The 27,841-nt window shown below is 44.1% G+C and overlaps 1 protein-coding gene across 2 annotated transcripts; it reads left to right on the top strand.

Moving 5' to 3' along the window:
* Positions 1–24: 24 nt before the first annotated feature.
* On the top strand, positions 25–27,768 carry trim71 (tripartite motif containing 71, E3 ubiquitin protein ligase). Of its 2 annotated transcripts, XM_072370510.1 has the most exons (8): positions 25–311; positions 1,077–1,808; positions 14,072–14,239; positions 18,763–18,897; positions 23,877–24,119; positions 24,207–24,704; positions 25,220–25,360; positions 25,596–27,768. In XM_072370510.1, the coding sequence occupies exons 1-8, from the start codon at positions 294–296 to the stop codon at positions 26,166–26,168; spliced, it is 2,508 nt and encodes an 835-aa protein (XP_072226611.1). In that variant the 5' UTR covers positions 25–293; the 3' UTR covers positions 26,169–27,768. The 2 variants fall into 2 exon arrangements, with proteins under 2 accessions (XP_072226611.1, XP_072226610.1); XM_072370509.1 differs by lacking the exon at positions 25–311 and having other exon boundaries at positions 322–1,808.
* Positions 27,769–27,841: the final 73 nt, after the last annotated feature.

Here is a 27,841-nt window from a genome sequence, read left to right as displayed (position 1 = left end):
TAGGTCCATTTTTTCCTCATCCAGATAAGAACGGCTCGAGGGGCCGAAGCCCGTGCAACACGCGCTCGTGAGATGACTTAATATAATGTTCGTGTGATTGTTAAGCAGCGAAGAACGACAACTCAAAGGAGGCGGCGTAATTAACCGAAATTTTCCTGTTGCAAAGACACCATTTTTGTTTTGGTTGTTGCTATCCTGCCTGGGAGGAAAAACCCTGCGCATTCCTCCACGCAGAGAGCCACGGACTGAACGGGGAAGGAGAGCTGGAAGCGGCCTCTCCATGAAGTGGACCGATGAATTCACCCTCAGAGGCAAGGGATAAACATCCTGTCAGATGTTTTGGCTTTGTCAGAGGCACGCTGTGGTTGTTATTTGACATATAGGTGACCCAAGGCGCACTATAAGGTCGCTGCTTTGATGAATAATTCACGGTCTCTCGGTCCAAGGCTCTCGCTGCGACTTCCAAACGACCGTTGGCTGCGCCCGACGCTGCATGAACGGACCCCCATGGTGGACTTTAGGCTCGTTTGGTTGTACTGGTTTTTCCTAAAGTGGAGAGCAGGGAAAGTATGAATTCTGTGTCGCTAGTCTAGGTGCTGCTAGGTAGCGTTGAAATCATGTTGCCTGGTCTGTGGGGGAGGATAGAGGAAGCTTCCAGTACTTCAACGCCGAACCAGTGTCTCTCCGTTTTCGGGTTTATTTAATAAAACACAATCGGACACCTAACCTAAGAGTCGTGTCATTTTACAGTAGACAGGGACGCGGATTATTTTCTTGAACCACCGAGTTGAGCGCAACAAATCTCGTTTTTACTTATGTTTGTAACTATGATTAATTAACCGTTTAACCAGCACTGACTACCTCTTTGTTTTATATTCGACAAAACTGTATGATATAGATTTAAAACTCAGAACCAACTAGCAGCATTTCCCAGGTGATCTGACTGTAAATGCCCCATGAATCTACTTCAAATGCCACATTATCCTCTGTGTAACACAACGGGCTGATATATCCTCATTTGAATGCCTCAACCTCATTCCTGCGCGTGTTGTGAACTGAGCCTTGTTTCGCTGCAGATGGCTTCGTTTCCAGACTCGGACCTGCAGACGTGCCCGCTCTGCAAGGAGCTGTGCGGCTCCTCAGCTCCCATTTCCTCCAGCTCCTCTACCTCATCGTCTTCCTCGCATAACTCGTCGTCCTCCAGCCAGACCTCAAAGAGGCTCCTCGTCCTGCCCTGCCTGCACACCTTCTGCAGGCAATGCCTGGAGGGACAGCGCAGTCCCAGTGACCCGCTCAAGCTGCGGTGCCCCACCTGCGACCAGAAGTTCTCCATCTCAGAGGCCGGGGTGGACTCCCTGCCTTCCTCTAACTTCCTCTTCAGCAACCTGCTGGATGTGGTGGTCAGCTCAGAAGATCAGATCCAAAACAAGAACGGCCTCCACCATCACCGAGGAGGGTTAGTTGGGGGCTCCTCTGCTTTCCATCACCCGCATGGAGGCCTGCTGCACCCGCACAGCATAGGAGAGCCTCAGTGCAGCTCCTGTGATGAGGAGAACCCAGCTACATCCCACTGCCTTGACTGCCAGGAGTACCTCTGTGACAACTGTGTGCGGGCGCACCAGCGGGTCCGGCTGACCAAGGACCACTTCATTGAGCGCCTGGGAGAGAGCCTCCACCTTGGCCGGGTCAACAGCAACGCAGGCCAGTCGGGGGTGTCCGTGTCCCTCGCCCAGTCCCTGCAGAACAACTTCGCCCTGCTGTCTCTGTTCCAGGACCGCATGAGTTTCTGCCAGCACCATGAAAGCGAGGTGAGTAGAGCACAGAACTTTACTCACATTACAAACTGTTGAAACTGAAGGCGGCGGGGGGGGGGTCAATCCATTCCCAAATGCTATTACTTAGGGTGTGTTTTTTGTGCTGTGGAATCTAAACCTTCTGCATTAGTCCCACACATACATCCACAGATGCTCCCATAGTGTAATAGCATTATGTGTGTAGTATAGAACCATACTGCGAGCCATATGGCCTTAGTTTCAAAGGGAGCTGAGTGGCTCTTCACCTAGTTCCCTGGAGAGGAACAGGCACGCGTGTTGAGCTGGATTTTCACACACACGCACACACAAAGGCCTTATGTGCACATACACGCTTATAGGGCAACGACGCACGCAGAGTCTGGTTAATCTGTACCACACCACCCATTCAAGGCAGAGAGAGGCCCCTGTAGTAACTGCACACATGTTTCTGCGAGTGTTAGAAGTCCTGTCCATGGACATTTTGTGAAGACCTATCTTTTTCTGATAATGGAAATGACAAGTTAGAATTCAAAAGGTTTTTGTTTTTTTCCCCCACTGCTGTAGGCAAAGCAAGCTACAAAGGCCTGTAAAGCAGGAAACCTTTTTTTCTTTTCTTGGTTTAGTCATCTGGTCAGGAAGAATAACAAATAGCATTAGTAGGAGGTCTTGGAATGCCATATTTGCAATACTTCTGGTTTCTGTTGAGGAGCTCGAAGTCCTTCGTCCTGCTAAAGACTCCTACATGGTCGCTCTTTTGACTGAGTTGCTCGTCATTAAATGTTTGTCCAAGTCTGCTCACCTAATTCCTCCAGAGAATATAGTGGCAGCACGTTGTAGTAAGTCAGTCAATTAATCTACTGCAGAACTCAAAGCAGTGTTAAGTTTTCCACGTAACCAAGAGCAGATTGCGGATACTTATCAATCTTTTAAGTTACAGTAGCATGTGTGCGCCTTACTGCCTGGGCCTGCATTTAAACACTGCCGACCCAGCAGGATGCCATTCATTGCTAACAGAACTTTCGAAAAACAAGCTTGCGGTGCCCACAATGACTTACTGCCTGCATGTGAGTAGAGGTATAACTCAGAAGTTAAAATAGGTGTGGCTTCATAAAACTGCACATCTTAATTGTGACCTGGTAGTTAAGTGTATTTCTACTTGCACCTTAGATATCATCACCATACTTGCTAATTGTGGTGTAAAATAGCTATGTTTCAAGATTTTAAAGCTATGTGTTCTTGTGCCACAGCGGTTACAGACTGACATTAGACGTGTTTCCACTCAGTAACGAAACAAACGAGGTGATCTTTAAATAGTGCCAAAAAAAGCAAGTTAGACGTGTCTCCAATAACTGGTTTGAAACTAATAGAGTAGGCTGCTTAATGTTACAAGACGGGGGTGTCACAGACTACACAGCTTGTTGTTGTAATTCAGTAGAAGAAGTAGGCTAGTTGTCATAACTGTAAACGAACATCAAAGAGAAAAAAAAAGACAATCGGAGAAACTGGGGCTGGGTGATTATAATGATAGCTATCGAGGAATAACTTTTCCTCGATAGAGATATGAAAAATGGTTGATACACTTTTTGATAGATTACATTCGTCCATCTTTTGAGAGACAATACAAATTGCCGATGACAACGAGAGTTGTGCGGCGCTGAACCAATCACTTTGCTGGAATAGAGCCATGCCAGCAGCTATCCGTGGCATATTTGTTTGTGTTGCTGCAGCCGTATTTAAAAAAAAAAAAAAAAAAAGTGCTCCCTCAGAAGAAACGACAGAAAACACAGCCCAGGGCGTAAGGGCTGACATTGTTGATGACATTGTTGATAAGAAGGGTGTGGAGGTATTTAGATTTTTTTGAAGTCCAACACGAAACAGAGTACTGTGCACTGCCAATTATGTCAGGCACATGTTCCGACAAAGACAGGGAATACAACTAATCTTCTTCATCACTTGAAGCAGCGCCAATCGTTTGAGCACGGAGAGTGCAAACTTTTTTTTCACAAAGTGCTAATCTTCCCCCAATAACAACGCCTGTGCAGCAGCAACAGGAGCCCATAGAGTCTGCTTTATCCAGCGCCATGCCATGTGACAAAAGGTCTAACGTGCTATTACAAATGCAGTAGCTTATTGTATTGCAAAAGACATGCTACCAATAAGCACAGTGGAGTATAAGGGCTTCAAGAGGATGCTAAAAGTTATCGTAATGATATCGTGATATGACTTTTTGCTACATTGCCCAGCACTAGTGGAAACACTTTAAAACTCCAAATGATTTGTAAGGGAGACCTTTCTCCAAGGGGAAGCCTCCTCCTGAGAACGTGTGGATCTGGCTAAAGTGTCTTTTGATTGGTGGAATTTCTTGAAGTTCGCCAACTAGCGTTGATAAGGAAGCCAGGGGATTTTGTAGTGGTGGGGGGAGATGTGAATGAGCTTTCATCTCAGGACACGGGCAACGGAGGTGATGCTGAAGTGGTCCAATTGAAAACACGGGGTCTCGTCACTTCTTTTGCTTTGTGGTGTGGCTCGTCACTCCTTCACTCGGTCAGACAGATGTTTGTTATTAGTTTAACAAGGTTTCAGAGTTAGCGTTTGTTAGACCCCAACGAATCGGAGTAAAACAAAACCTCCAAATGAGGGATTCTTCTTTCATTTGTCAAGACTTTGATTGGTCAAATTGTGACAAAAATATTTTAAAAACGCACAAAAAATCTTCACGTTTCTCTCCTTTTTTTTTCTTTTTTGTTGTGTGACCCCCAACCCCCATACACCCCCCACCCCCCCATTCCACTGCCAGTAAATAGGCAGGTTCAGTTTTCCAGTAAGGGCCTCATTTCCCCCTCAATCACTCGCAGTTCTTCTGGCCTGGGGGAGGGAATGACACAGGAGAGGGCGAGTCTTTCTTTACCTGCGAGCATTGAGAAAGCAGAGCCATTCTCCATCACCCAGCTCTAAGTCCATCATATATTAAAATTCCCCGTATGCTTCGTCATTCTGCTGGTTAAAAACCAGCCTTGACTTGTTTTTGTTTGTCATAGCAGCCAGTTACATTCCAATTTCAAGTCGTCGGAATGTCAGAAGATTAGCTTATTGGTTTCTTTTCTTTTTCTTTAATGTATTATTTCTGCATTGTGTTTTGTAATAAAGTCCATGGTATGCTCAGGAAAATCACACGAGGCATGCATTCAGCTGGCCATCAGCTGTAGCCTTTAAAGGGTTCTCAAGTGCGACTCTCAACGGGGGCACGAGGCGGCGTGCACGCTTTTGTCTGGGCTGGTTCTTCAAGGCCGGCTTGAAGTGTTTTGGCCCCCGTTCCATTATGAGAGGAGTATGTGGTGTTGTAGGTTGCTTGGTCTTTCAAAGGCAATCAGAAATTAATAGTGTTGACAGATCCCAAGATGCTACCACCCCAAAAAAATGGGAAATTCTTACGATGAACAGTTTGGTTGCCATTTTGTGATATAGTTGCCTTTAATCCTCACCTTTTTTTTTTTCCTTTGTGACAAATCTGCCCTAAATGATTGGGCTCTCCTCTGGTTATTTGGCTTAAAATTAGAGGTGGACAGATTAATCAGTTTCACCATATAATTGGTTCCAATGGCACATTTTTCTCACTCTGTATGATTTGTGGCTGATGGCTGTGCAGCCTCCACCATCTCTGCTCGTGCTTCAGAAAATGCTGAAAGACATAACATTGTGGTCAGTTTCATTTAGGCCACTCTGTTGATCATGCAAAACGATTGCAGTTGGCTCCAATAATTTCAATTAGTCGGTTATTTTAACAACTGTGACAGGCGTGAATAACAGATGTTTTATGTGTGCTGTTGTCCAAGAGCGGACGTTCAGTCTGGTTTTGCTTGGCAGAGATTAAAGGCGAAACGCATCCAGCGAGGGGTCAATTAAAAAGCCAACTTGGTTAACCTGTTGAAGAGGATCTCATCAGCCCACAATGGCTTATAAGTCTTAGACAATGGTCCTGGTCTGTAGAGGAGTGGAACAAGATTTAACACGGGCGTAAGTAATGGCATTAGCATTGACTGCGTTCTATTTGGACACTCGTGGTTTTCAAGACCTTGTTATTGTGCGTGTTTGTTTAGCATCTGGTGGGCAAATAATTGATGTTATTATCTACAGCCATGTCTTCTTCGTTTGAAATCAAAAGGGCTGTTTTGACAATTGAAGCCATATGGTGTATAACAACACGAATGCTTTCTTGCTGACTGTCTTTTGTTACTTCTCCACTGCTTCTGATAATTGTGACAAACTGCTCGTATGTCATGTCTGACATACATGTTTACATCGCCACAGTCAGAAAGGATCGTGAAGAAAAACAGCAACAGGGAATGGACAAAATGGGTGGGTTTGAATGTAAAACAGATTTGCAGAAGACTCTATGACCTATCCTCATTAATATTGATTGAGAAACTTCATATTTAACCTGATCTTTCGCAGACTGAGAGAGACGAAGGCTGTGGAATGACTGTAGAGCTTACTTGCTGTGGCTTGAGTTTCTCCCAAAGCTGTGCACACACATAGAAATTGTACATCTGTAAATTTGAACCTAACTTATTGCTGATTCAAATGAGGGTCGTTGAAGCACAGAAAATGAAGAAACCGTAGAACCTTGTTGCTTCCCAACTGATGGAGACAAAAAAAAAGAAACGGCCACTGAAAGGAAGAATTTCAGGTGGAAGATAAGACTCCTCGGTGTCTTATCAGTGGCAAAGGGAGTCGGCTCCAAGCTGATAAGAACACGCAGGGTATATGTGCTGAAGAGTGTGCGCAGGCCTACCTAAGCAGCGCTGATGCCACTTTTTTCTCATCTGGATTGCAAGCATGTAGGGTGTCCCACGCTGTGCGTGAAGTTTAAAATAGAAAATTGGATTACATCAAAGGAGCGCCCTCTGCTCGCTGTGATGTCACGCTCCTACATACAAATGCATTACGGGCCCCGTTTGAGAGACTGCTAATGATATGTTAATCCTACGAAATGTCACTCCGCTCTTTAGATTGAATTGTTCTCGCCCTGGTTACGTGCATGGCTGCACACATGCATGACTTCACAGCAACACACACACACACACACACACACTCACAACTGGTGTTCATGTTGAAGGGGTGGGGGGCTACTGGAGCGGTCTGAGAGCGGACAGAAAGTGGTTGCTGGGCAATGGGGGGGGTGGCAGAAATGTGTTGTGCTTTAGGGATGATCTGAAGTTGAACTAATCAGTTTGATGGCCCTCTAATGCTTTTGTATCTCCTGAAGGGCCCGGTTTGTGTGACGTTAACGTACGAAGGACAGTCAGATGCTTGGTTCTCCTGGGAGGTCTAAGAATGTTGCGGCGGGTTGTTTCAAATTTCTACTTTTCTGGCTTTTTATTTGTATATTTTACAGCTCTATTGTCCTGTTCTGTAGTAAAGGGTTATCGCTTGGAACACATGCTTGCTTGGCTTTGTGAACCCCTGTTTTACTCCCCCCTCCTTGGAGGTCACTTGTGGAGAATGTTTGCAAGGAAACCTAACCCAACACTGACGCTGATACAAGTCCAGAGGAATTCCTGTAACTTGAGTTTATACCTCCTGGGTTCTCTTTCCCCTTCTCCCTCTCGCGCACACATAACACATACTGGGTATTTCCTCTGTCGACTCCTGCCTTTCTCATCAGCACTCTCGGCCCGTCTGTTCTGTGTCAGAGACGAAGGACGTCGCAGATACAGAAAATCTCCAGCATGATTTAGCAGCTGTTGCTGTTAAGGGACTAGTGATTACGTTTCATCACTCCTGGATGCAACTGTGTGAGTGTGTGGCGGCAGCGTTTTTCTTTTGCAAGAGCATCTTCCATCTGTAGGTAGTTATCCCCTGAAGAGGATTTCTCCTCCACACAGGCAGCAGAGTTCGATTATATGAAGTTGGACTTCCAGGGTTTTAATGTGCAACATGTGCCCAGTAATTAGAGAGCATTCCTTGTTTCCTGCGCGTTTCATGTAGGCTAAAGGGAAGTGTACGTGTGTGTGTGTCCTAGCTTTGATGTCCATTTGAGGACTTTTGTCCATATAAATTTTATGGTTTTAAAGGAAGGCATTTATCACATTCCCTTTGACAACAGGATTTAAACCCCATTCAAAAACTGGAACCTGTGCAGCTTCCTTCTCAGCGGTTGGGCCCAAATGGGCTTTTAATTGGCCATTATTTGACCTCACTCAAAAGAATTGTGCTATTAACACATTTAACTTTAAAGCTCTCTGCCCTGCGTGAGGGACACTGCACAGCTCCCAGATACAGTTTGTCCGCTGGAAGTTTTGGTACACATTACAAGCTTTGGAAGGCCTTTCAGAGTTCTTAGCAGCTGGAATAATCCACTGGTGCTGTTCCCATTGCTCTCTTTTGACTACCATTGCTGCTTAAAGAAAGCCTAAAGGTTTGTTAGTTTGTGTAAGTAAGTAAAGATATGTTTTAAGAGGTTTCAAAACATGAAGAACTTCCCTAAGGTGACGTTAGCGTAAGTACTGTGTCTATTTGATTGCGCCCACTTTTTTTTCTTTTTTTAACTACAAATACAAACGTTGAATGAGTCGAGACTTAAATATGTCAAGCACAAGAGTTGGAGACGCTTCACACCTAAAACAATGTGGGTGACCTGGAATCTAGTGCCTGTACATAGCTGTACCACTGTTCTGTTTAGAAAATTTGGCCAGTTCAGGACTACCATCTCTGACTGTGTAGCGCTTAATTGAGCTGAGGAGCATTAAGCATTTGGGTTGTTTACTATGCTATCTAAATGCACAGCTAGCGTGGTTACGTGCCAAATGGAGTCGAGCCACGGTTAGGGTTCGAATTGGCTGGTTGAATGGACCGCCGTCTTTGTCCCAGTATACATATACTGGAAGGGAATTGAGTTAATGACCGACTTTTTTGACCACATGAGAAAGTGTGGTTCTAGATAGCAGGATTTTGTTAGAGCAGAAAATGTCATAAAGTGCCTAAAAGTCTCAATGAGCAGATTTTTTTTTTTAATCGTAATTACTGACGTGTTTAGTTGTCTGACAAGAGAGAGCAGCTTTGTTGCTCTCATTTGGAACAATTGTACACACACGTGCACATTTGTTGCGTCCCAGCTGCTCCACATTTCATTCACACAGCTTCTCCAACTGATTGATTCATGAACCAAGCTTTGATTTTGTTTTTGTTTTTTCTCTCCCGTCTTCTTCCCTCCATCGGGCCTCTGTCGCTGAAGTCCCACCCTTTCCTTCGCTGTCATTTATATCTATGTTTTTCTCAAAGAGCCACTTGCACGCTCGCTGTCTAAGGAGAGCGACCAGCTGACTCTAGTTTGTTTTCCTTCACTTGCGGAGCTGCCCAATCAGAGCGCCGGCTTACAGCCACCGCCCCTCCCCATGCTGTATCTGGCAGACTTTCAAAACATCGGCAGGAGTGTCCGGTGGCAACGAGCCAACGGGGTTTGCCTCAAGAGGGCGGAGCAGTAGTCAAGAAGGAGAAAGAAAAATGGCAGTGAGAGAGAAAGAGGGAGGGTAAGAAGATGTCTGAACAAGATGTGGAGAATTTGTGGAAAAGGTGAGAGTAGGTGTCTGTAATTTTTTTTTTTTTAAAAAAAAGCCCTTTTGTCTGGTGGTTTTCCGGGTTTGTCTGAGAATATTGGGATCAGGCATTCCTCAGATTACTCACCCTGAACATACCAGACTGTCTTAGGGCTGGTGCTGACTCTTTAGCCTCTCATTAGTGGAGACATTTTGCTGATCCTTCCTCTGTAAACTAGCTTGACTTACTAAATCGATCACTTCCTCACTAGCGGATAACGAAAGAGGTGCTGGTTGGTTTTAACAACCCCCTCTTGCCGTGGTAGGTTTGGCAGTGCGGGAAACACACTCCTGCAGCTGGTGTAGCTTTTTTTTTCCCACCACTTAATAATAAGAGTTTCCACTGAAAGTGGGAAAGTTTTGTTCATTTCGAGCCTTGAGACACCTGCGTCCGCCTGAAGTGTTGAAAAGGGGGATGCGTTTGAGTTACGCATTCATCAAATACTGGAGTCTTACTGATGTGGCTGCCAAAATTTGACCAGCTAAGAAAAATGAAAAAGAAAATTCAAATCCGTCCGATCTGCATTTTCCTTAAACGAGTAGGAGCGTGTTGTTGTGGTTGTTCTTTTAAAAGAACAACTACAGCATGGGTTACTGTACGGTCTGCAGATGTAGTCGTTTTAATTGTGGTTTATTAATTTGAATTATGGTTTGATTTTAGCAAGATCTTTGTCATTGTTTTAGAAGGAACTCATTTTAAAAAAAGTGGGAAGCTGCCAGATATGCTAAGAGCTGACATCAGCCTTCAGAAATGTGTTTCTTTGTTGGCGTCCGTACCTTTCTGACCCATCTTGTTTCTGTCTGTTGAAAGGCAGCTAATGAAAGAGCTCACAGCCTGAATCACGGACACAGTTTACAAAATAAAATGAAATCATCAGCAGGGGTGATCGACAGAGGGGTTTATTTAGAAAAATAATTCAATAAAAGGATTGGATATAAAAGGCTTCTTATTGGAGGCTTTGCTTCTAAGTTTCTTTCTGAAAACACTGAATACGGTTATTGAGACTCTTCTTGGCACTCTTAAACGTATGACTTTTCGCTGCCTTGGTAGAGAAAGCGTTTTTAAGCTCGAGCCACTGCACAGCGTTGCTGACCAGATAAAGTTGCCTCTCCTGGATTCTCCTTTATTGAACCTGTTTTAGCACTTCACAGAGCCGCTCTGGTTTTTCTGGCACCACAGTGTGACATTACATGGCCCTCGTCCCTTCCCCCCACTCGGCTGTGCACGCAGGCAGCAAATGCTGCATGGAGTGGTTTTAATGGCTAGTGGAGTTGGTGCCCTCTCCCCCAGTTCGCAGTACCTCTGAGGGGAGGATGGGAGGGAGGAAAAGGGGCTGATCCTGCTGCTGTGTGAACACAAAGCCAGGCAGCTCACAACAATCACACTTTTCCTATTTTCAAGATCCCCACAAGCATGTTTACATTCGGAAAAAAAAACCCAAATGGCATTAGTTCAACTTAAATCATTTCCAGACTGTCACTCTGCTCTTATAAAGTCAAATCAATCAGACAAAATCACCATCCAGGTGACTTAAAGACGGGTCTGAGCAGTGAATTCGGCTCTCCTTGCATGTAGCATGAGCTGCTACAGAGAAAGTCAGAAGTGACGGGATGTTTGGGCCGTTCTCTGACACAGTCTGCAGCGCCGTGGCGCCGATATACTTCACATACATACAAGGGTGGCGGTCCACTTAAAGGACCAAGCCAAGCTGTAACCATGGCTCGACTCAACTGTGCATGTCTGCATTTTGATGCTGTAACTTCTGAATGAAATGAATGAATGAATCAGAGCGTTTCTCATCACGTGCTGTCGTTGGAGCCCTGCTCTATTTATAGATTTTGTTTGATCAAATTAACAAATGAATTACGCTAGAGGACACACTTTCTGTTGTTTATTTATGTAACTATGAACAAATGATTCATATTTGCTGATAAAGGTATAGCTGGAAGTAAATATTTTTGTTGGTATTCTGGATAGAAATTAGCAATTTATGTTTTTTAGTTTTTACTCGATTTCCTTTAATAAAAGGTAAAGTGTCAGCAAAAAAAAGAGGGAAAGAAAGCAAAACATTCAGCAACACTCTGCAGTTCTTTCAGTCTTTTGTTTTTAAATTTTTATGATGTAGATGAGAAAAGTAAGAATGGAGCCGTGCTGTACGACGGGAGGGAGAATGAGAAGCATCCGGTGCGCTAATGAAATCCAATAACTCACCCCCCCCCAGCTTGGTGGAGCCCTGCTGCTCAGAGCTCTGCAGCCGGTGGTGCCGTGTTGATTTCAGCACAAAATGCACATCCAGCTTGCCTTTCTGCTGTTTGTGGTTCTACACCACAACTCCAGCGTGTAGTTTTACTTTTTTTTTTTGCTACTTTGTTAAGTGCGATGGTGCAGGAGAATCGTTTGTGCCTGAAGGCGTCCTGTTCAGGGTGTTTCCTGTGGAATTTACAACCTTTGTTAGCACGTCACCACACCTGCTCACCATCTCTTTTGAGTTTTTTTCCATTTCTGCAAAAGACGAGTGTCTGCTGGGTCCTTTTGTCTGTGTCAGGGTGTCCGGCGTATAAACATGGGTATAAACAGGAGTCGCGCATCTGAAAAATCTATATCCGCCCCCCTTCCAAAAAATATTTGCTTAGTCTCTCGTATCACCAACCCCGGTTTTATTTTTTCTTTAATTCAACCTGAGAGGCAGAACTTGGATATAACATGAGGCTAACATGTACATTTCAGCAAAGAAGAAACGGGACTCTTTCCTTGAAAGAGGAAGCGCGTGTATCCTGTGCCAGTCAATAATATTGACCGGTATTCTAAGGTGTCTCTGTGTTATGTAACCTGCAACCTCGTGAGTGTGCAGGGGTGTGTTCCACCTCAGGTTCTGGTGTGCTGTTGATGACACATAAGCAGCAGGTATCACTGAAGGCATCTGTAGTTGTTTGTCAGAGGATCTGGTTCGTGAAACGGGACTCCTAAACGGCCTTCTCGACCATCCTGTTTCTCAGGCGGTCGCGCTTCCGCACACGCAAGCAGTGACTCTAAACAGGAGATGACACTCTCATGAACTATTATTGATTTCTGGATGGGTCGCATAAAATCTTATGGGAAAAATGGATGTTCCGTTTAATTGAGATTTAACTGTCAGTTGGTTCATTTACCCTTTTGAGTGTTTGATATTTTGTGCTTTGAGTGGCGCAGAAGGCCTGAATTAAACCAACCCTCGACCAATTTTAGCTCAACATACATCCATCTTTATGTGAAATTCTAAACCTGTTGGTTGTTCCTATTATTATCTTGTTAGTAGAAATGGCAATTAGAATAAATCATTCAACAAGTTGGCCCACCTTCATTTCATGTTCTGACAGCTGCTGATCTCAGACCTGCAGCTGTTTTTATATATATATATATATATATATATATATATATATATATATATATATATATACATAGGGCTATATAGTGCGTGTGTCCCCCATCAGAATTCATCCTACCATTTTGCACCATCAATCTGCATGTCCATCACCTTCCTCTTCTGCTCCAACCCAGCTGCATTCCTCCCTTTTGTGTGCCCCCTCTCCCTGTTGAATTCAGGAGATGTCGGCGGGGGAGGGATGGGACAGGAAGGCAGAGCAGAGGAGGGCAATGAGTGACAGGATGGTGCAGAGACTGTAGTTGAGGCCAAAGCTCAGCAGAAGGAGCGACAGTAAGGGGGGGGGAAAGATCCAAAGAGGAGGTTGAGCCAAAGGCAGAAAGGAGGAGGAAGTCAAATAAAAGAGGGAGGTGTGTGTGTGAGGGACTCATTAGATTAGGCTGCTCCCCAAGGGAACCGCCAATATTGATGGATTGATTGCAGGCCCCTCTCCATCCACTCAGTTCTCCCGCTATTGGAGGCCATTGATCCGGTGTCTCTTTGGGATATGATGCACAGTGCATATTTAATTAACCTTCCATTACAGCCAATCAGAATTCAGACATGGGGCCTTTAGAGCAAAGCTCCATTTTTAGCAGCAAAGGTTAAATGACATTTTTCCTTCCTGTCCTGAGGGACGGGGGGGAGGGTTTGGTCAGCGCTGTTTTTACTTAATTTACCTTGTACAACCCTCGTACCTTGTCATATAAATGCGTGTCTATTCCAAGACATTCTCAACTGTTTTTAGCTTGAAATATAGCACGTCATCCATTATGGCCTGATGCTACATACGTGCCTTTCATGTTTCATGCCTAAAGTGACGCACCCGTTTTCAAAACTTATTTCAGTTTCTTATCTTAAAAGGACTTTTCAACATGCATCCCTAAAATGTTCAGATTGCCCAGAATGAACATTGATCATATTGACGTGAACATCGACATGTGGAGGACTTGTTTGTTTAGTCAATTGTAGTCTTTTCTCTTTAATAAGTTTTAATTTGCTTTGTCTTTGGGATAGACTGATACTTCACTCACTAATTTATACATTTATATGTTTTTCCACTTTGCGAGTGGGGGCCATCTTTTTAGGTTTGAGGGTCCCTGTGTTTTGGTTTTAAGCTCAGTTGGGTGTCTTTCTGTTCTGTTTATGATGTGATCTTTTCTTGGTCAGTGATCAACGCGTGGTCTGCAAAAGGACTTTTCTTTATGCCTGCGCCACCAGGTGGCATTTCAATTTCTACTATTCCGAGAGCAAACCTAATTTGTCCGCTTGTGTTTCTCAGGTGGTTTTGTTCTTCTGTGAAACCTGCTCGGTGCCTATCTGCAGGGAGTGCAGCTTGGGCCGTCACATGGGCCACACTTCAGTTTACCTGCAGGATGCTTTGCAGGACTGCCGGGCCATCACCATCCAGCTGCTGGCAGATGCGCAGCAGGGACGACAGGCAGTGCAGGTGAGACAGAAACTCAAACGGGAACATTCAAAATGTAACACTTCTAAAGCAGTGTGTTGAAACTAAATACAGTCAGTTCGATAGAGCGAAGCCAGATAAACTTCATGATTTTAAAGTAAATCATCCCGACTCATCTCCCTCTTGGATCAAGACTCTGTTTATGATGATTAAAGCCTGTGAATACATCATCATCCATCTTTTAGAAAAGACTAAGTAGAGACCAGGGAGAGCAGCTGTGTCTCGGCAGCACAGAGCTGCTCCCAGCTATTAGAGCTGATCAGCTTAAACCGGTTTGAGAGTGACCAGTCCGTGGCTGCTGGGAAGCCTGGGGTTAGAGGTGTCCAGCTGGCCCTTGAAAAGGGGTGGGTCGCATGGGTTGAATTCTGGCAGGGGCAGGGCTCAGGGTCAAAGGGGAGGGGGAGTGGAGCGGAGGATGGGGGAGGGTAGGTGAGGTATTTAAAGGATTTTAGAGAAAGGAAAACTCCACTCCTCTTTTGAAGAAGTGGAAGACTTTGCCCTTCCCCTTTTCACCCCCACCTCTCGCTCTTGCTCGAGCATACACGTCACCTCCCTTCATTTACATTATTATTGTGGAGGTTGCAGCTTCTTTGACGGCCCAATTTCATCAGCGACGCAGGGGTGGGAAAAGGCTGGTAGTTTCAGAAGCAGCTTGTCATGCACTGACTTTTTCACAACAGTCATATGAGTTGCATTTTATCTCACTGACCTTAGGGCGGAACAATTTAATAATCATTGCTTAAACACCGAACTTTTAAATAGATTAATGTAGTCTTTTTATAAAGTCTAAATGGCAGGCAGCCAGTTCCTGTTTGTTCTTTGTGTGTTAGGACTAGTTATGTAACAACTGTATTATTGCCTGATAGTACCCCCCCCCAGCCTCCTCATTTACACACACAGAATGTAAACCAGCAGGGGCTTGTGGTTGATGCTGAGTGTGAAGCATAAAGATTGTAAACCCAAATAAGTTTGAGATGTCTGGGGTGTCCCTGGAATGAATTGATCAAAAATCCACCAGAGACCTGACATTTCTTTAATATCAGACAAAGCAAAGCAAATGGTTTCTGAATTCTGAATCAGTAGTAAAAGGCAATAATAAGTGGCAGCCTGCCACGCTGAGCTCCACCTCCACTAAAGTACTTTTTGATTACATTTGCCTCATTACATCTATGATGTTATTATATAAATCTAATAGTGGCTCAAGCGACAAATTTGATTGCCTAATATGTGAATGCGTGTACAGCTTGTTAGTGTTTTTGTTTCAGTAAAGCCACTGAATGCATCTTTCACCGCGTATGAATTAAAATTTAGAATCATGAGACTGACTGGTGCTGCAGTGATCTTTGACCTTCTGCTGACTGATGTGGGGGGGGGGGTGTTTCTTGTCGAACAGCGAATATGATGCTACAAATCAAACTAGTGTTTGCTGACAACGAGAGCATGACACCACCGTCACTCGGAAGGAATGACAACTGCAGAAAGGGATTATTTTTTAAAGGAAAAGGAGTTTCTGTTGTTGTCGCTGTGTTATTTTTCATATTGTTCGCTATTGATTTTGATCACTGCGTCAAATTTGGTTATGCTGTCAGCGTGTTTGTCTACCAACAAACTTTTTAGGAATATTCGTATGAATTTACAGTTCTACTCATATTTACGTGACACTATATTTTAGCAACATCTTCTGTGTCACTCCCATTAATGTTTTTAGTAGCTGCCAGGCTGCAGCGCGTTGATTTGGATGCTAAACCTAAAACTACGACGGTGACTTAAAATGGTGGTTTTCAGCCAAATTAAATATTTGAATTTGTCCAATCAACTGCCTCCGTCTCTGCTTTTCTTCCCCGTTCCTCCCCCCGCTGACATTTCCGAAATTCCAGAGTGACACTTAAATTCAACAGAGGGAGACAATAAAACCTTTAATTGCAGTTATTTGCGTGACAGCTATAAAGTCGCCTCAGATTTCACGATTGTGACAGACCTGTTTGAGACTTTCACTCAGTCAAATGGGAAGGTTTGAAGGCTCGAAAACGTGTCGCATTCAAGCGTTTCCGTTTTTTTTAACTCTACAATTTGGTGCAAAAACTGCGGTCGGCATCTTGAAATTCATTGAGAGGCAGTCATGAAATCATGAATCCCATCCATTTTCAGATTCCTAATAGGATGAGGTTGAGATTTATTCAAAGGAAAAGGAATTTGAATCCAAGCTTTATTTCGCAGTTCCATTTTGTTTGAAGTTTTACTTTAGCTCTATTCTACCTATTCTCTGACTAATAGGTCAATAAAAAATAAGGTCATCTTTGCAGTTTTCTAACAAACATAAGTTTAGAATCTATCCATCAAACGCAACTAACTGAGATGGGTCAGACACATTAATGTTACCTAATTTGCCTGGAAGGTGGGGCAATGTTGTGACCTTGGCAAATACTCACCCAAAACATGAAACACAAGCTTTTCCACTGAGGTCATATGACATTCTGGCATGTACTGTCTCCTTGATGAGGCATGTGCCTCTCCTATCCATTTCTTAACTTGACCTTTGACTGCCTGGGTCATACTTTGTATCTCATGGCTGGATGATTATGTCACTCTTGGTGCTTTTGAATTGTTCAGAAATTCCAAGATATGGCAACACGGACGTTCCCATCTCCAGGCCAAGTGTTGTAAACTTAGTTTAACGTTAAAATCGGGTCCCTCGGCACACATTTGGAATCGCAGCAACATGCTTGTTCGATTAAATGAAAAGCTCCGAAATGCGTGCTGTTGAGTCAGAAGACGCACCGCCTGCCATCTGCTGATACCTCGTGCTCTTTGGTGTGTGTGTTTGTCCACTTTTGTCCAGGTCACCGCCGGAGTAAACGCTGACGCCAGATAATATGTAAACACACACACAGATATACACGTTACACACACGCTCCTGTCCCTTGAGGTAGGAAATTTCCGCCCACTCTACACCCATTATCTCTCCTGACCCCTGACCCTGGACTTGTGACCTCCTGGTTGGTCAGAGCTCTTTGCTTCTGGGCTTTGATTGGTTGGTTGGTCTCTTTGTGCTCCAAGCTGTGCTCCTCTGGGAGTGCGGAGAGAAATGCGGAAGATGATGGAGACACAGAGACTGGGAGCAAAAGACAAATGATGAAGACGAGACAGAATATGATGTGTGACCGTGTTAGAGATGGCAGGAGCTGGTTCAGGAAGAAAAAGATCAGAGAAGAAAGAATATAACAAGCGCCTGAAAAGGTGTTGGATTTTAGATTTCACCATGGCTCCTTCTTCCATTAATTGATGGTGGCCCTCCCCCGATTCCTCCAGATTTCCTTTCCTGCTGTTTTGTCTCTGGAGGCCTGATTTAGTTGTTCCTTTAGCTGGCCATTTCAAATGGCCTTGCCAGAAAGAAAAGGGCCCTGCTGACAGGCTTTGTTCTTGTGGAGGTGCAATGGGGGTGGGCCGCATGTGTCTTAAGACAGGGATTGCGGATCACGACCTATAGAGGTTTAGGCGACCTTTGATCTTTGTCGCAGATATCACAAAGGAAGCCTTATCCCACCTCCCCTTCGTGCCTGTGAGGTCCAGTTCACCCTGCGACCTTCCAGAAAGCGCCAGAGGAAAAGCCTGATAAAACTCAGTGGGGAGAGGGTGACAATTTGGCCCAAATTGTGTGTTGTAAATGCTCAGACCTTTATTTTGATACCTCGGCTTTTTAGTGCTGCAGGTAGTAATAAAATCTGTCCTTTCATGTCATTGTGTCGACTCTGTCAAGCCGGATTATTTATTACCATCCTGTGAAATGACACCAAAAGTATCTTTGCACATAAAGCATTGTATTGACTGATGTGTTTTGATAACACAGGAAATTTGATACCAATGTGATCTTTTTTTGTATTTAGTTGGCCAAATCTTTTTTTAATTTTTTTTTTTTTTTTTTTTTACAGTTTTTGCCTTTTATAAAATACACTCGTCACAATTTGGTGAAAAACAATTCATTTTAAACCTGACACTTTTCAGTGCTCACTTTTAGTGCTCCCACAGCTGTGTGAGTGGAAAAACGTCTTCAAAGGCAGTGTTCTCACAGATCCAAGGGTGCAGACTCTGAATAAGACAAATGGAAATTGTTCAGATCCAGCGGGACGTTTATCATTTTGTGCAGTGTGAAGTAACTTCCTATTCCTGACCCACATTTCCTTTCCTCCTTGACATAAACCACCAAATGTAACAAAGGAATAGACTAGAAACAATGAGCATGTGATTTTTGCATAGACTTGCCAGGAAGATGTTTCATACAGTGTCCTTTATTTTAATGTTTCCTCATCTTCTGCTTCCTGTTGCTGGAGGTCATCTGTGTCCCTTTTGAGCAATCTGGCGTTTCCTGTCCGATCCTTTGCCACACTTTCCGTCTGTATTCATGACCAGTGGATTTTTTTGGATTTATTTGTAATACCGATTGTTCCAGCTCTGTCGGAGTGTTTGCCGCATAGTGATTGTCGCCCCGTTGTGTCGTGTGTTCTCAGCTAAGCATGGAGAAGGTCCAGGCCATGGCAGAGCAGGTGGAGATCAAGGCCAAGGTGGTGCAGACTGAAGTGAAGGCCCTTGTCCTGAGACACAAGAAAGCGCTGGAGGAGAGGGAGTGTGAGCTTTTGTGGAAGGTAAGCTACTACCAATCCTATTTTTAGGGTCCAAAAATAAAATGGCTGTATACACATGATATACAAATGATTTATTCCAATAATAACCAATCGTCTGTGGTTTACATTCTGAAACTCTGAACTCGTGAGCGCTTCCATGACGGGAAGGTTTTCCACTCTGCCATCTCACTAGCTTCAGAGTGGGCTACACATCAAATGAAAGACTGGCCTCCTGCTGAGGAGCAGATGTGAAGCCAAATGTGTCTGAGACTAGTGTCTTTCTCCATTTGTTGTTTTTTTTTTCAGTCATTTCTTTTGTCTTTATGGTAACAGAATGCGATGGCGGAGCACGGGCACAGCAACAGATGTTGACAAAGCAGTTCCAGACCACTTAAACTGTAAAAAGTAACACGGAATGAGTCATTTTTTTGCTTGTGAAATGGCATTGTTAAGGATGACCATATTGCTAATTTCCACAGGGGACAAAGCTAGAGGAAAAATGTGATCACGGTGGAGGGGGAAGGTCTGCTCTCACCAGCATGTTGTGGAGATTAGGAGCTCTCTTATGCACCACACGAGGGAGCTTAGGGGAGCAGCTCATAAGCTTCTTGGCACATATCAAGAATTTGCCAAATGTCTTTGATTCCGCTCTGTCTTTCTAACAATTATGTTGTCTTTCTTTAGATTAGCAAGCTTTAGGCTGTGTATCCAAGCTGCCTAATATTCTCTTTGTCAAAACCAATCGTAAAGCTCTTTAATGTTCACATTTGAGCAGCAGATCTGACTAATTTGGACAATCTGGGAGAAGAGACTTTTTTTTGTTGGTTTTTTTTTCCAGATGTTGGAAGATTTGATATTCCAAGTCAATTTTTTGGCTGCTTGCCTTCCTTCCAAATGTGTCTAAAAAGTGTCCAAAAGTTCACTTGATGCATGCATCAAAGGGCTTTTTCAATAGTCTCTCGCCCTGTCAAAATAAAGAAGACATCAGCTGGATACCAATCCTCCATGTCCTTAGTTAGCGTATGTAGTTGGGGGGAATATGTGTAATTCCTAACGCCCTCTAAATGGTTATTCTACGCTGTCTGTGTCAGTGCTTGGAGGAAAAGACATGTTTCCTCTCTATTAGAAGTTCTTTAGTCCCAATTAATGCCCCAATCACATCATCAGGTGTAGATGTGTTGAATGAGTAATTTGAGTTTCATTTAATTTGTCACTGCACAGCACACAGTTGTATAACAAAGTAACAGATGTAGTACATTTGTACATTATGCTCTAAACCCTCATTCCTGAGGCCCCGTAACCTCTGGATAAATGTTCCCAATCCCATAACAACATAGAATGTCAGTGGTCTAAGAGTATACTACATGCATATCCTTGTTCTTATAAGGCACACAAACTTAAAAAACAAGCTATGTGGGCATGACACTGAAATTTGATAAGAAAAATGTTAATATTTTGCTCTGTCAGTTTTTTTTTTAGCTTGACCCAAATGTTTTTTAGCTTGATCTAAATGTTTTTAATCATTCCCTTCACAGCAGGATTAATGATATCGTAACAGACCAGTGTCCCATACTGTTACAAACATTAAAGGAAAACCTACAAGCCTGGAGAAAAAAAAAAAAAAAAAGCATCTCTGGCCACAAAGAGCCCAACTCCCAGCCTCGGAGGACCAAAACTGAGTGAATGATCCGAATCAACAACTCAACAGGATTAATCAGTCCTTCTTCCACCTCTTGCTCATATTCCTCCTATTATTTGCACCGCTAGTTGACTGCGCCACCTCCACCTGGACATCCCTTACCACAACAGTCCGCTGCCCTTTCTCACGAGGAGAAGGCTGGAAGTACAGGTAGCAAGTTTATTTTTCCCGTGCCTTCAAACACCATACAGCCTGTGCTTCTTATACGGCCGTTCACTGAGGGATCCAGCTGCAGAGACTTTTTTTTTTCAACACAGATGACAGGCCTGCGCCTTCCAAAAAGATAACAACACACAGGCTTAGGCGACGACGCCTTCAGTTGACCGAAATTTGATTGGTTTAAAGTTAGCTGGAGCTGACTAAAGCCTGGAGGGGCTGACAACAACCTTTTTGTAAGAACAAAGAGGATGTAGCACCAGCTTAAGAAACAACAACAGTGCTAACACGGCCGACAGCAACCCACACCTGGCAGCAAAACGCTTTAACATCTAGATGTGCACCTGTAAGGCACCAACGGAGAACTGTGCTCAGCTTATTGGGGTCAGGCTACAGGACCACGTCTCGTCCTTCTTGCATAAGGACACAGGGGTGTGAGTCTGACTTGCTTGAACAGAACAGGCCCTGCTGGCAACTGTTCTGGTTCCCTTCATCTTTACTCTCCACCACGGACTTCACGTTTAACTCTGATTCCTCTAGAACTGCTGGAGAGTACAGAGGAGGAACACTTAAAAAACAAATGAATAAACGGATAAATTGGATCCTGTTTAGGGTTGCATACAGTGGTTCTTTTATTCCTAACGTATTTCTGTATTTTGTGCATACGCCTGTTGCTGCTGTGCTGCAGCTTCTCTTGTTGAGACACAAACAAAGGAGGATTCTGTTTTGTAGGTGTGGCTGTGGATGTCACACAGAGGCTTTTAACTTTACACGCGTCTCCCCTTTAATCCCATTTCCACCACTACAAGAGTTACTTTTCATCCCTGACCAAATAAAGAGATTACAATCTCTTTTCATAGCTAAGGAGACTCCCTGGTTATGCCACTGTGTTTCACCTTTAGCTTCTTCGCACCAAACAGCCAAAAGCGGTTTAAAGCCGTCCTATTGTGTGCTTTCGAATGGCCTGCTGACATTGTGGGTTTAGTGGTGTGTAGATGTAACGGCGTAAGTGTCTTGTGGGATGTTTTCCAGGATGCCGTGTCTCGAATAGAGCACAGTTACAGCTCGATTTGCTCATTTGAATAGACAACCGTCCTTGCCACGGGCTTTTCATGCAGAGGAGCAGAATTGAGTTATTTAGTGAGGTATGTCTGACGCTTTGGTGCTGTGGACTGTGTTTTTCTCCTTGGCTTCTTCTTCTTCTGTGGGAAATTGTCATCCATCTAAGCACAGCTGAATTAAGACATTGTCCTAAAGTTACTTAAATGGGGAATTTGTCAGTTGACTGCAGTTATGAAAATCAGGATTCTATTTGAGCAGAGCCAACTGTCCTGAGATGATTTAAGTGGTTTACTGCTCTTACCAAAAGATTCTTTTTTTTTTTTAAGAAGGTGGAATTTCAGATTGTATAGAGGCAAAATAGGAAAAATGCCAGAGAGCGAATGCTTTTGCGAGCCACGTTAAATGTAGCTCGGCTAATGCGTTTGTTGTCCCTTACAGTTCTGCCAGAAGCTTGTTGAAGCTTACCAAAGGAGTCTGGTCAAGGTTCAAAATGCTGGGTGAATATATGACTACTCTTCTTGGCAGAATTGGTAGAGTTAATTTGGGTTTTTCTGGCACTAACCAGGATTTTAAGCACAATCCATGTGTGTTTGCCAGCACTGTGACCTGGACTGAAGGAAGAACATTCCCAGTATTTTAGGAGTAATTGTCATTTCCGACTGGTACATCCTCAGCTCAGGAGGTAAGAACTTGCAAGCTAAATTAAACAGCCTCTGAGTCAGTCTGGATACTGAAAATGATTGCTGTAGTTTCCCGTTGCTGTTTTGATGACCGCTTGTGGTGTCAGAGAAATGGGGAGTTGAAACCGATTAAGCTGCTCCTCTGTGAGTCAGCATTGTATAACAAGCTATAGAGATTCACAGCCGGGACAGGCACAGCACGGGCTACAACTAGACTTGTAGGTTAAGTGTAACACGCTGGTCAACGTTTGTCTGGGCGTGTCTCATATTTGCTGTTGTGTGAATCAGTAGCCCAAAGTTGTGCTGGCCGAGGAAGTAGTCATTTTAAAGTAGTGCTTACAGCGCAGAACACCAATCGCTTTCTCTCGCTCTTGTTCCGTCTGTTCTCTGGGACTCTGAAATGCACACCAACACGGCCATTCTTTCACCCAGCTGAGGATCTAAAACTAGTGTGTCCGTCAGAAGGCTCCAGTCTTTGTTCTCACCAACCATAAAGTGTAACTCTAGTCTCACAGATGCAAATTGCAGGTCAGCGCCTTCTCTTCTGGACTCTTTGTTTCTTTCAGAGTCCCTCCCTAACCATGGAGGCAGTCTCCTATTGTGTTGGACTCTTTTTGTTGGTTGATGGGAGGTGAGAGCCCAGCCTCTGTGCCTCGGGTTGTATCCCACTCTTTAAGGCTTTATACACAGTGACTTTACTGTAACCTGATCTGGCTTCTCAGAAACACAAATGTGCCATTTATTTTCCCATTCCTTTTAACGATGAGCAGATTCTAACTAGTTTTTAAGGCTGGACTCTGACGCTTTTGTTAAAGCCAAGACTGAAGACATGAAGAAATATGCTCTCTGTGCTCTGTAAATAATCTTGAGCAAAAGCTTATGGTTAGCTTTAATGTTTTAACTAATGTCAGAGTGGTGACGGCTTCTTGTAACAACCACTTCAACCTCCCCTTTTTTTTTCATTTAATCTACATGCTGTAAGAACGCTTTTAATGCCGACACACTAAAACATTTGTCGCAATTGTGCTGGCAGCTGTTTGCAAGTCAAAAGCTTTTGTTTTCCTTCCCAAAGTGAATTGAACTGCTTCGCACATTGCTGCCACCTAGAGGGCGGAGTGGCTGTAGTTCCCTGTTGGATTCCAAGAGCTGTGACGCATTACTCTGCATTCGGTTTTACTTCTTCCATTTATAGTAGAAACCACACACTGCAAAGATGATGGCACTGCTTTAAACCTGTGTGTGTTGTTTTTTTTTCATTTCATGTCAAAGTGTTATGTGATCCATGGATCATCTAAGTGCAATCTGCCATGAGTTGAATTCTCTAGCTGTTGAACAGTTCTTACAATGACAGTTGCATGTGTTCAGGTTTTCCTCCCATTGAGTCATATTCTGTCTTTTTCCAGGTGGAGAAAATCCGTCAGGTGAAAGCCAAGTCTTTGTACCTGCAGGTGGAGAAACTCCACCAGAGTCTGACCAAATTAGATAGCACGATTGCTGCTGTCAGCCAGGTACTGGATGAAGGCCACCACCTCGATGTGCTGCTGGCCAGAGAGAGAATGCTCACCCAGATCCACGAACTCAAGGCCCTCCGGGGCCTGCTGCAGCCACAAGAGGACGACCGCTTCATGTTCACTCCTCCAGACCAGGTGGGTACTGGCACCATTTAAACTAATCAAAAAACTAGTGACCTTGGTGATACTAAAACTCAACTCACTCTGTACGTGTTCACACAGGCGCTGTACATAGCCATTCAGTCCATGGGCCTGATCAGCAGCGGAGCCTTTGCCCCTGTAACCAAAGCTCACGGTGAGGGTCTGAAAACCGCGCTTCGTGGCAAGCCAGCCTCCTTCTCCGTAATAGGATATGATCACGATGGCGAACCACGTCTTTCTGGTGGGGATGCACTGTCCGCACTGGTCATGTCAGTCGCAGATGGCAATCTGTCCGCAGTGGAGGTAACAGATCACCAGAATGGCTCCTACACCGTCAGCTACCTCCCTAAAACTGAGGGGGAGCACCTCGTGTCTGTGTTGGTGTCTAACCAGCACATCCAGGGCAGTCCCTTCAAGGTGATGGTGAAGTCGGGCAGGAGCTATGGGTCCCTCGGCTCCCAGGTGTCATCCTTTGGATGTGAAGGGGAGGGAGATGGGCAGCTGTGTCGTCCCTGGGGCATCAGCGTGGACAAGGAGGGATACGTGGTGGTGGCTGATCGCAGCAACAACCGCATACAGGTCGAGCACAGTCCTTCTTTTTCTGTCTACTATCAAGCAACGGCAAAGAATGTTTAGAGTTCTCTACAGAGCAGCAGAGCCTAACTGAATATCATTTATTTTTCTATGGATAAATATCATCTGTATCATCCACTCTGGCTTGTGTGCACTATATTCACCTTCAGGTCTCAGTTTAAAAATTAATTTTATGATAAAATGGAGAAATGAATGCGGAACATAATCTAATGGAACAGTCGTAAATATTATGGCTTCACTGACGTAAACTTTACAGCTTGCCCCACACAAGTGTGCTTAAGTGGCAGTACTAATAATATTAGTGTAATCCTCTCCTTAGTGGAAGAATTATCTGTGTTTACAACCTGCAACATGCAGGATTCTGTTCTGACCACGCAGAGCAGTTTGTTTACTGCGGTTAACCGAGAGCATTCCAGCTTACAGTGCTGGTTCTTACTGAGGGCTCTGCTGTCAGCTGTCTGTCTTGAAAGCAAATTGGTGAGCAGAGTTTCTTTCCACAGATATTCAAGCCTTGCGGTACCTTCCACCATAAATTTGGCTCCCTGGGTTCTAGGCCCGGTCAGTTTGACCGTCCCGCTGGGGTTGCGTGTGACAGTCAAAGACGAATCGTTGTGGCTGATAAGGACAATCACCGTGTGCAGGTATGAAAACCCACTTCTGCATGATCAACACATCCCTGCTTAGCTATTTTAAAAGCGGAATATTTTGAATTTGGAATATTGCCGGGAAAAATTGACTACTTTACAAAAGCCTGGGAAAAGTTTCCTTCAAAAAAAAAAAGTTTATACGTTGGTGAATGCATAGTTCCTCATGCTGACTCTTCTACACTCCTCGTGTAAACATGTCGGGCTTTGACACATTTGCTCTGTCTGACAGGTGTTTACTTTTGAGGGCCAGTTCCTGCTGAAGTTTGGGGAAAAGGGCACCAAGAACGGGCAGTTCAACTATCCCTGGGATGTGGCTGTCAACTCTGAGGGTAAAATCCTGGTCTCCGACACCAGGAACCACCGCGTGCAGCTCTTTGCCCCTGACGGCTCTTTCCTCAACAAATATGGCTTTGAAGGGGCCCTGTGGAAACACTTTGACTCTCCCAGAGGAGTGGCCTTTAACCACGAAGACCACCTGGTGGTGACTGACTTCAACAACCACCGGCTCCTGGTCATCCGGCCCGACTGTCAGTCGGCTCGCTTCCTGGGCTCCGAAGGCACCGGTAACGGGCAGTTTCTGCGGCCCCAGGGTGTCGCCGTGGACCAAGAGAACCGCATCGTTGTGGCTGACTCCCGCAACCACAGAATCCAAATATTCGAGGCTAACGGAAACTTCTTATGCAAATTTGGCACGCAGGGGAGCGGCTTCGGACAGATGGACCGCCCCTCTGGTGTGGCCGTGACGCCCGATGGAGTCATTGTGGTCGTTGATTTTGGAAATAACCGCATCCTCAAGTTCTGAAAAAGAAAAAAAGAAGAAGAAAAAAAAATCTATTTTTGCATTCTCTCCCTCCATTTGTCCTTTTTGCAGTTTTTTTGTTTAGTGAAGGAAATGGAGGTGAGAGAATGAAACATTGAGAAGGAGGCGCGTTCAGAGAGGACAGAGAGCATGCTGAAACGAAGGGGAAATTAAAACTATAGAGTCTTTTCTTCATCTTCACTTTCTCCAGAACACATCTCTGTTGTGTATACAGCTGAGTGGACCTCCAAATATTGATAATCAGTTTAAAAAGAGCCATATTTCCCTTCCCGACTCTCTGTGGCTCTCGGTTCTCTCTGTCAGCTCTCCTTTGGTATTCATCTCAGGGAATTTCTCACTTCTTGAAATCTTGTATCCTCTGCTCCATACCTACCTCATTTAGCTCTTTATGAATGTACTCATAGTCACTGAGCAGAGGTTTTAGTCCGTGAAGTTTTACAAAGAAGAAAGTCTACCTCTATGCTTTGTTATTTAAGAGAGACAAAAAAAGAATACTCTTGGGTTGATATTTGCACAGGATTAATGGAATTCTTGCTGTGCATTTCTGAAATATGAGTTAGAGTGAACCCCCTGAATGTTGTTGCTGAGACAATGCTCAGAGCGCTGTAGAGGCTGCATGATTCATTCTTATTAGACTCATTTTCCTGTTTTTACGCTACTTCGTTTTTTTGCTTGTTTAGATTGACCCTTGTCTCCGTTTGGCTCTGTGGAGTTTCACATGTCACGATCGGCGAGGAAAACTGTGTAAAGAAGATGCCAAACCTTGATAGAATCAAAATGAGCTCAGGTCATCATTGGGACTGATTGAAATGATCAGTGCTTTTCAGGCTCTCTTTCCAGCTTCACTGGCTAATGCTGATCAGATGAATTTATAGACAAATAGAAAGTTTTAGGAAATCAGCTCTAAAATCATCCCTGAAATGATCCCTGATATATGTCATTGTTGGAAGTATTTGACCGTTCTCCTCGTCTCTTAGGACTGGACAGTGATTGGGTAATGTTGGAAAATGTAACGCGTCAGTACTGTCCAGTCAGTTACTTAAACAAAGAATAATATGCAAAGGGAGCAGCGTCTTCTCAAAGGGGAAGACCCGCGAAAGATCTTGGAGACGAAACCTTCAAGATCTGGACCTATTAGACATATTCACATAGAGATTTAATCATTTATAATTATTGAATGAGACCTTTTAGATGTGGCAAGCTGTGTCACAAAAGCCTCAGAGGTAGACATTTAAATTTGGCTGTCCAGAGGACAGAAATGACATCAACTTAAAGGCCTAAAATAGCAGTCTCTTGGATTTAGAATGTGGTTGAAAGCTGCACCCTATGGCTCCTGGGGCCTAGGATTTAGTCCAATCCAATGAGAGGGCACCATAACGAAGCCCGACCCTATTTATTTATGCTTGGAGTTAAGAAGATGCCTCCAGTTTTGGCGTTAGTGGACTGATTCCTCTAATGATTGACGTCTGCAGACCTATTACTAGAGTAAACCAAAGTTAGAATTTCTGCACAGCGGCCAACTGTAGATTTGGCAATTAAAGAAACTTAAAATCCCTCGTTAATACATTATTTTTCTTTCTTTCTTTTAAAAAAAATAAATAAAAAAAGATTATAGTTATCAAGAAGCCTTAAGTTCCTGATACTGGTGGAGTTCA

Source organism: Leuresthes tenuis, unplaced genomic scaffold (genome assembly GCF_036924035.1).
Source record: "Leuresthes tenuis unplaced genomic scaffold, fLeuTen1.0.hap1 SCAF_18, whole genome shotgun sequence".
NCBI classification, from domain to species: Eukaryota; Metazoa; Chordata; class Actinopteri; order Atheriniformes; family Atherinopsidae; genus Leuresthes; species Leuresthes tenuis.
The sequence above is the reverse complement of the archived record's forward strand: the minus strand, read 5'-3'. Positions and strand labels throughout refer to the sequence as shown.

What these genes read in the sequence shown, in the direction of transcription:
- trim71 (XM_072370509.1), top strand. Translation starts at nt 1,023, where the DNA reads ATGCCTCAACCTCATTCCTGCGCGTGTTGTGAACTGAGCCTTGTTTCG. An exon ending in AGGGACGACAGGCAGTGCAG is followed by an intron (nt 14,240 to 18,762) that starts GTGAGACAGAAA and finishes GTGTGTTCTCAG; the next exon opens with CTAAGCATGGAGAAGGTCCA. An exon ending in AGGACAATCACCGTGTGCAG is followed by an intron (nt 25,361 to 25,595) that starts GTATGAAAACCC and finishes TCTGTCTGACAG; the next exon opens with GTGTTTACTTTTGAGGGCCA.